Source organism: Lissotriton helveticus, chromosome 11 (assembly GCF_964261635.1).
Source record: "Lissotriton helveticus chromosome 11, aLisHel1.1, whole genome shotgun sequence".
NCBI classification, from domain to species: domain Eukaryota; kingdom Metazoa; phylum Chordata; class Amphibia; order Caudata; family Salamandridae; genus Lissotriton; species Lissotriton helveticus.
In genome coordinates this window covers 681,334,685-681,343,588 of record NC_136072.1, presented here as the reverse complement: position 1 = coordinate 681,343,588, position 8,904 = coordinate 681,334,685, and the positions used below count along the sequence as shown (strand labels likewise).

General features: G+C 42.9%; 1 protein-coding gene across 1 annotated transcript in view; it reads right to left on the bottom strand.

The window, feature by feature from the left end:
- Positions 1 to 254: 254 nt before the first annotated feature.
- The window catches only part of BOLA3 (bolA family member 3), an 88,693-nt gene continuing 80,043 nt past the window's right edge, over positions 255 to 8,904 (bottom strand). The window contains exon 4 of the mRNA XM_078666545.1: positions 255 to 548. Coding sequence (XP_078522671.1) covers positions 483 to 548 — 66 coding nt within the window. The 3' untranslated portion in view covers positions 255 to 482. The remainder of the gene's footprint in view (positions 549 to 8,904) is intronic.

The window sequence follows — 8,904 nt, the reverse complement described above, 5'->3', positions numbered from 1 at the left end:
AAAAAGAATAACTTTTGCTGTAAACATATCCAAACGTTGATGTTTTCACAGTACATTACCCAGATGCATTTTTGGCTGACAACTAATCATTTTCATGGTGTGTGCCTAAATTATGCAGGACAAAGCTATCTTAAGGGGTAATGCTTGGCTTGTTATAGCAGTGAACAATAACTCGGCTGCCAGACTATGATCATTATTTGATATTCATTGTGTATATCTAGCAGTCGCAAATGAATGAAAATGGAAGCATGAAGCAATGTATATACATTCTTTAATTTTAATATTCTCAGTAAGAAAATGCTTAACTATTATAATACACATGAGCACAGTTAAATATAAGCTTGAGGTTTTCTTCGTAATTCAGTGGTTTCGTAAACTATCTGATAATTATTTTAGAAAATAGGCACTCATCTAGTTACAACATTTCAAGTATGTGTCACAAAGTTTATATATTGCACATAGCCTCATGCTTTATGTTGTCCTCAGCGTTTGGGGAATGAAGTAAAAATCCTTATTCCATGCATTCCTTTAATTTCTTCTTTAAGTGCCTGAGTAAGAAACACAAATTTAAAGAGCTTCAGACGTTTTTTATATGCAAATGTATGTCATTTTAAAATATTCATACAATAGCAAACAATTTACAAATCTGAATTAAAATACTTTAACATCAATTTTGTTAACTTGAGCCTACATTTAAATATCTATTTTACAGTAGCAGCCTGCACGGATCGGAAGTGGTGGGGTGGGTGGGGTGGGTGTGGATGTAAAAAACAAACAAAAAAAACCAAAACAAATGTTTTTAATCTGCTCACCACTCTCCCGCTCTCGCAAACATCTCAGTCTCCCCTCACCGAGAACAGGAAGCAGCCAGGCTCCCTCCCCTAAGCCAATCACAATGCTGCAAAGCAGTGTTGTGACTGGTCTTAGAGCAGTGGATCGGCGCTTAGCCAGGGAATAATGGCCTGGGCATGTTCTCCACGGAGGCTGTAATGCCGGCCAAACAGTCATTGCGCACTTGGAGTGAACAAACCACTCCTTCCCTGGTCCGAGAGCATTCCGTAATGTGCGTACTAACACACTGAGGCTTTATGGTATGAGTGGTCTATGCTGGGGTGAATAGGTAATGTGGGGACTGATATTAGGCAATTGATTGCCTTAGGTGTGTTTAAGCTCCGCATTTACTCTGGCACACATTTTGCTGGTAGTATCCATTATGCAATACGGTTTGTTGGTGATTCATCTGTGCCAAACCCGGATATCGATGAACATGTTTTAACTTAATATTGAAATGAAAATGCAAATATTTGTTAAGGACTCTGACCTGTGGTGCTTCTATGTAGTGAAGGAAGTAGATGTATTCCGGCAAGTCTCCCTTTTGCCATATTTTAAATGAAGCATGACTAATTTCTAACAGTGTTACCTTTAGAGTTAGGGCGATATGTTTTTTTATTTTCATGACTTTCATTGAATACCTGTTTCTGAATAGCATAAGGCAATGCTTTCTCTGTATAATGCGCAGTGGTTCGGTTGTGCACTAGGCATTCAATTGGGACATCAGGATGCACTATGCATTTTTTAAGACATCTACAATATTTTCCACGTAGCACATTGATTATGTAAAGTGATCACACTTGCATGTTTGTGCTATTTCAGGGAAATGTAATGCTTTATTATCTGCAATCTAGAAACTCTTCTATGTCTGTGACTGAAACTAGGTATTTAAGTTGAAGTAAAATGGCGATGATTAGATTGAGAAAGGCTGCTGTGTCAGCTGAAACGAGTCTCTCTTGTCTGCTGGGTCAGAGGAGGCTGTATGCAATAAAAAAAACTTAAACCCAGTTGCCCTAGTGTGCGTGCTCTTTTCCATGTGGAACAGAGGTTATATATATATATATATATATATATATATATATATATATATATATATATATATACCTCTGTTCCACATGGAACATATATATATATATATATCACCCAGTGGCAGTCGACACTGTACATTTATAGTTAGGTCAGCTGTTCCATAGGAAACGTGTTTTTAGGGCTCGGGCCTACGCCTCCACGAAGTGGGGGGCGGAGCTTCCGAGCTCTTATGCGTTCAAAAAAAAAAAAGAATTCAGAAAGGGGTCCGGCTGGCACATTCTTTAGTGCGCGCGGCGGTTTTTCTGGCATCTGCCTAGTGATTCGTCTTCGCTGTGCTGTCTATTTAGTAGCCTTGACGTGATAGGGTATATTTACTTTTCGTCCGTCATTGATTTCAGTTGCATGGCATATTGTCGGCGGTTTCGCGCACGACAGACTTATTAATCTTAATTAGGAGCTGTCAGAGTGCCCGTGTAATGCAATCCTGATGGTGCGAGCGCGTTCACCATTGCATTGCATGTATCATGCGCGCGTTTAACATTTACCTTTCGCGCACGGCAGTCCATTCATTTTAATTAGGAGCTGTCAGAGTGCCACGTTCACGGCGGAGATAATGGAAAGAAGTTTCCTGTAGCTTCAAGGGCAGTCACAGTATTTTTTAAGATACCTCGCATACAAGCACCCTTGCCTCGCCAATCCGCGTGTCTTCTAAAATAAAAGTGCGCAGTCCTTCAAGATTTCTGAAAAGATATTTCTGTTGTTGCACGAACATTTGCCTCTTCTCTGCGAGGAGTGATTTCCGTAGCTGTTTTCTCCTCCCTTCAATATGTTAGAGTTTAACAGAGATTTTCGCAATAAACAAAAACACCTATGTAGATTGCGGCGTGTTTTATTTGCCATCACCTTGAGTTGATTTTTACGTACGTATTTCACACACACACTGTAGTGAGGGCAGAGTAGTGAGGGCAGAGTGTAGAGTAGTGAGGGCAGAGTTGTGAGGGCAGAGTGCAGAGTAGTGAGGGCAGAGTGCAGAGTAGTGAGGGCAGAGTGCAGAGTAGCGAGGGCAGAGTAGCGAGGGCAGAGTAGCGAGGGCAGAGTAGCGAGGGCAGAGTAGCGAGGGCAGAGTAGCGAGGGCAGAGTAGGGAGTGCCAGAGTAGGGAGTGCCAGAGTAGGGAGTGCCAGAGTAGGGAGTGCCAGAGTAGGGAGTGCCAGAGTAGGGAGTGCCAGAGTAGGGAGTGCCAGAGTAGGGAGTGCCAGAGTAGGGAGGGCAGAGTAGGGAGGGCAGAGTAGGGAGGGCAGAGTAGGGAGGGCAGAGTAGGGAGGGCAGAGTAGTGAGGGCAGAGTAGTGAGGGCAGAGTAGTGAGGGCAGAGTAGTGAGGGCAGAGTAGTGAGGGCAGAGTAGTGAGGGCAGAGTAGTGTGTAGTGAGTAGAGTAGTGAGTGGAGAGTAGTGAGTAGTGAGTAGTGAGCAGAGTAGTGAGTAGTGAGCAGAGTAGTGAGTAGTGAGCAGAGTAGTGAGCAGAGTAGTGAGTAGTGAGTGCAGAGTAGTGAGTAGTGAGTGCAGAGTAGTGAGTAGTGAGTAGAGTAGTGAGTGGAGAGTAGTGAGTAGTGAGCAGAGTAGTGAGTAGTGAGTGCAGAGTAGTGAGTAGTGAGTAGAGTAGTGAGTGGAGTAGTGAGTAGAGTAGTGAGTAGAGTAGTGAGTAGAGTAGTGAGTAGAGTAGTGAGTAGTGAGTGCAGAGTAGTGAGTAGAGTAGTGAGTAGAGTAGTGAGGGGAGTAGAGTAGTGAGTAGAGTAGTGAGTAGTGAGTAGAGTAGTGAGTAGAGTAGTGAGTAGAGTAGTGAGTAGAGAGTAGTGAGTAGTGAGTAGAGTAGTGAGTGGAGAGTAGTGAGTAGAGAAGTGAGTGCAGAGTAGTGAGTGCAGAGTAGTGAGTAGAGAAGTGAGTGCAGAGTAGTGAGTAGAGAAGTGAGTAGAGAAGTGAGTAGAGTAGTGAGTAGTGAGTAGAGTAGTGAGTAGAGTAGTGAGTGGTGAGTAGAGTAGTGAGTAGAGTAGTGAGTAGTGAGTGGAGAGTAGTGAGTAGTGAGTAGAGTAGTGAGTGCAGAGTAGTGAGTAGTGAGTGCCGAGTAGTGAGTAGAGTAGTGAGTAGAGTAGTGAGTAGAAAGTAGAGTAGTGAGTAGAGTAGTGAGTAGTGAGTAGAGTAGTGAGTGCAGAGTAGTGAGTAGAGTAGTGAGTAGTGAGTGTAGAGTAGTGAGTAGAGTAGTGAGTAGAGTAGTGAGTAGAGTAGTGAGTAGAGTAGTGAGTAGAGTAGTGAGTAGAGTAGTGAGTAGAGTAGTGAGTAGAGTAGTGAGTAGAGTAGTGAGTGCAGAGTAGTAATTAGAGTAGTGAGTAGAGTAGTGAGTAGTGAGTGCAGAGTAGTGAGTAGAGTAGTGAGTAGAGTAGAGTAGTGAGTAGGACATCACAGGCAGCAGCTGTGCAAGCTTCTTACACTCACAAGGAGACCACAGGCAGCTGAGGTGCAATCTTCTCCCACTCACAAGAACGACATCACAGGCAGCAGCAGTGCAAGCTTCTTACACTCACAAGGAGACCACAGGCAGCAGAGGTGCAAGCTTCTCACACTCACAAGAAGGACATCACAGGCAGTAAAGGTGCAATGTTCTCACACTCACAAGGAGATCACTGGCAGTACACACCACATGAACACACTCCATAACACATAGCAACAATACATTGGCATTTACAATGCCATTAGCTCAAACTCCAATAAATCCGAGCCCGATTGCATTTCTAATGCTTGTTTTGTATTGCTGATAACTTTGGCCCCATTCGACTCATCTCTACGAAACATTACAAAAAGGTGCAAATGCTTGACTAGTTTGAGCATGGAAAGTTATGGGGAGATTGGTCAAGATTGGTCAAGCGATGGCAGAGAAAAAATGGGGGTCCCAAAATGAAAAAAATCTCACTGCATTTTCCCGGGTCGTGTTTAAGAAGGGCTACAGCAAAAACCACTGAACGAAACTACACCAAATTTGGCAGGAAGCTAGATCTTGGTAAGCAGATTGTGCGTTTAGTGATTTGGTGTAAATCCGTTCAGTAGTTTTTGAGATATCAAGATTAAAACGAAATTAGATATCTAGACAGTTGGGAGTGTTTTGATTGGCCCAAGGAGCATTTTCCCCCTTGGGCCAATTCACTCCCACAGGAGTCAGATTCTTGTAAGAGAAAGCGCTTTGATCGGCTGCCAGCAACATAAGAAAATCTTGCTGGCAGCCATTACAGGACTTGGGGGGATATATATATATATTTATATATATATATATATATATATATATATATATATATATATATATATACACACATCAAAAACCGAGACCCTACATATCCTATCGCCCGACATTTTAATGAAAAACTTCAAGGAGATTTCAGGCTCCTTAAATATTATCTGATAGACAGTATACCACAGAGTAAAAGAGGGGGAGATAGAGAAGACAAGCTCCGCAAATTGGAGACCAGATACATTTTGGACATGGACTCCAAACACCCTCACGGGCTGAATACCACTGAAGACCTGTATACATGTCTATAAAACAATATAATATCCTAGAACCTGTAGTGCCACACCAGGAAAATCTGTCTATGTAGACAAAATCTGAATATTTAGACATAGACATTAGATACAACTGGGCATTCTAAAAAGTTCTTAGACTCAAACCTCTCGAATCATGATATGAAAAGTAATAAAGATACATATTCCCCAAAAAATAATCCACCAACACTTTCACTTAAATATTAACACTGTCAACACCAAAGCAACACTGTACCTTCCAACAGAGGCTTCTGGAGGAAGAAACAGTACCACAATGATATAGGGAGTGCTTAAAATCAGCCCCCTTAATAATTAGGACTTGACCCAGGTTCAAAAAGGATTTTTAAGGACTGTAGTATTTAATTGTAATGTGTATAGATTTATTTATTAAATGTGTATATATATGATTGATTTTAAATATAAAGGAACTGCGTTACCTCTGCACAAGATAGCATATTTGCACATGTACAATTATGTTCCATCTAGATAGGATGTAACCTTGCGGTATTTAAACCGATATGTAAAGCATAATTTTGCACTATATAGCATTATTTTGCACATGAGATCTGCACTTTTGGCAAAAATTTGCACATGTAATGCAATTTGCACTTGTATAAATGCAATAACAAGAATGCAACAACAAATGGTATTTAAACCATAACCTGAAGTGACTAAAGTCAGAAAATGCACTGTGGTACTTTGCACTATATGTATGCACTGTCACTTTAACAAAGCATCACAAAAAAGAAAAAAAGAGAAAGAAAGTTGGGCATAAAAGGAGTCAGGTGACATACTCACGTGTCATGTGATTAAGGTACTACGGTACCGAAACGCGTTATGGCCGACTGGTGAACAGCTGAATAAAGAAGATTTGTTTGCACGGAATTGGGTCTGTGCTCCATGTTCTTTGTGTACGAGGACCGCTAGCAGTCTGCTCGTGGTAGTGGAGTTGCCTGGACATATATATATACACATTACCTACTGGCGGTCACCAGTAGGTAGTTATAGTTAGGATTGGCTACCATAGGAAATCCGCAACATTCTATTGGGAATAACTCTGGCGCCGCTTGAGGAATGTGTGTGTAACTTACCAAAATTTTGGTCAGCTCCGCTGCGCTCCTTCCCTGAAAGTTTTGGGGGGATTAGTGAAGTGGGGGCTAAGAAAAAAGGGGGGTCCCAAAACGTGTTTTCCCCATGTTAATTTCCATAGGACGGTCTGACAAGTCTACAGCCCGAACCGCTGAACGGAATTACGCCAAACTTGGCAAAATTGTAAGGACTGGTACGTAGATGTGCCTTTGCTATATTAGGTGAACATTGCTCCAGTGTTTTTTTTGAAAAATAACTTCAAAAACACATATATATCTATAGGCGCGCTTCGAGCGCTCACAGGTGCGCGTACCGGGGAGCGCACCCGGCGCGCTACGGGAGTGCGCAAGCGGAAAGCTGATTGGATGTCGGGTGTCTGTCAACATTCTAAACAGTCCGGAGAGTCCGCCATCTTGTGTCTCGGTAGAATCGAGACACAAGAAGTTAAAAAGAAAGGGGGAAATTATTAAAAGGGGGCAGGGTAGACACCCCCTGACCCCCTAGGTTTTGTGAGGGGGGCCTAGAAGGACCCTGAAGGGCAAAACTTTTTTTTATTTTTTATTTTCGCGGGGTAAACGCTGGGTGCGTTCCCGGGTACGCTCTCCGGTACGCGCACCCTGAGCGCACCACAGGGAAAAACAGTGTAAAAAAATAAAGTAAAGTGTTTAGAGGAAAGTGATGCATTGCTGGAGTGTGTCACAAAAATGACGCAACTCCAGCAATGCATCCTTTCACATGGGGCCAGCCCCATGTGAAAGGGCCTGCGTCAGTCTTACGCTGGCTGTGAGGCAGGCGCAAGATTTTGACGCAACGGCGTCCTTAAAGTGACGCAGTGAGATCTGATCGATTTCACTGCGTTACTTCTACGACCCTTCCTTGCGCCAATACGCCCCTTTTGTATACATTACACCTGATGTAGGTATAATGTGGTGCAGGGGTTTACAAAGTGACGCATCTATTTAATTTATGACGCATTATGTCGCAAGTAGTTACAGATACGTCAGTATTTCAGACGTAGCTGTAAGTGCAAAAGTGATGCTTTGCTGGAGTGTGTCACAAAAGTGACAACTCCAGCAATGCATCCTTTCACATGGGGCAAGTCCCATGTGAAAGGGCCTGCATCAGTCTTACGCCTGCTGCGAGACAGGCGCAAGATTTTGACACAACGGCGTCCTAAAAGTGACGCAGTGAAATCTCAGATTTCACTGCGTCACCTCTACGACCCTTTCTTGCGTCAATACGCCCCTTTTGCATACATTACACCGGACGTAGGTATAATGTGGTGCAGGGGTTTACAAAGTGACGCATCTACCTAGATGCGTCACTTTGTAAATATGACTCAACAAGGTGTATTTTTTTACAGCATTGGTGCGTCACAAAAAGTGACGCACCGGTGGCGTAAAAGTGACGCATGGCCACATAAACGAGGCCTTCAGTCTTCTACTCATGCGTCATATTTAATTTATGACTCATTATGTCGCAAGTACTTACAGATACGTCAGTATTTCTGACGTATCTGTAAGCGCAAAAGTGATGCATTGCTGGAGTGTGTCACAAAAGTGACACAACTCCAGCAATGCATCCTTTCACATGGGGCCAGGCCCATGTTAAAGGACCTGCGTCAGTGTTACGCCTGCTGTGAGGCAGGTGCAAAAATGAGGCCTTCGGTCTTCTACTCTTATTTTTTCTTTCACTTTCTCAGTTTCTTCACTGCCTTACTTACCTGGTCTCACACTTACTTGTCTTTACCCAGTCTGTATCTCCACTCTTTCCAAAACATCACTGCTCTTTTCTTACCCTTCCACACCCCCGTTCCTTTACTACATTTTCTTCGCATATCCACATTCCGCATGTTCACTCTCCTTCTCCTCACTCTCCTTCCCCACACTCACCTTCTTTCAGTACCCCTACTTCACTTCCCTTCTCCTCTCGTCCCTTTCTGTGTTTTCTCACTCATTTTCCTCTCCTTTATCAATGCACTCCACTTCACTTACTCTTTTTCATTTTTTTAAGAACACAGCTCTTTGATGAGAATTGGAGGTAGTTCTGAAAAGAACTTTTTTTTCTTCTTTTTTTAGAACAAAAACAAAAACAGGGAATGGGAAACTGCTCAACAGGAGCAAAAAAACAAAACAAAATTAGGGCTGGGAACGGCAGCGATGGTTATCCAATGCTCGAACCATGAGCAGAACACTTTGTTCCGCATAGCAAAGTAGCTGATCGCAATATCTGCATTTAATAACGCCTTTATTAAAAGCAGGCTGAATGTTAGGAATCAGCTCTTGTGATTGCTCCCTCCCTGATGCAGTTTGTCGTCCGGTTGAAGTAGAGGCCCCATCACTGGGAGCCTCTCGTGCCAGAGCCCTGACTC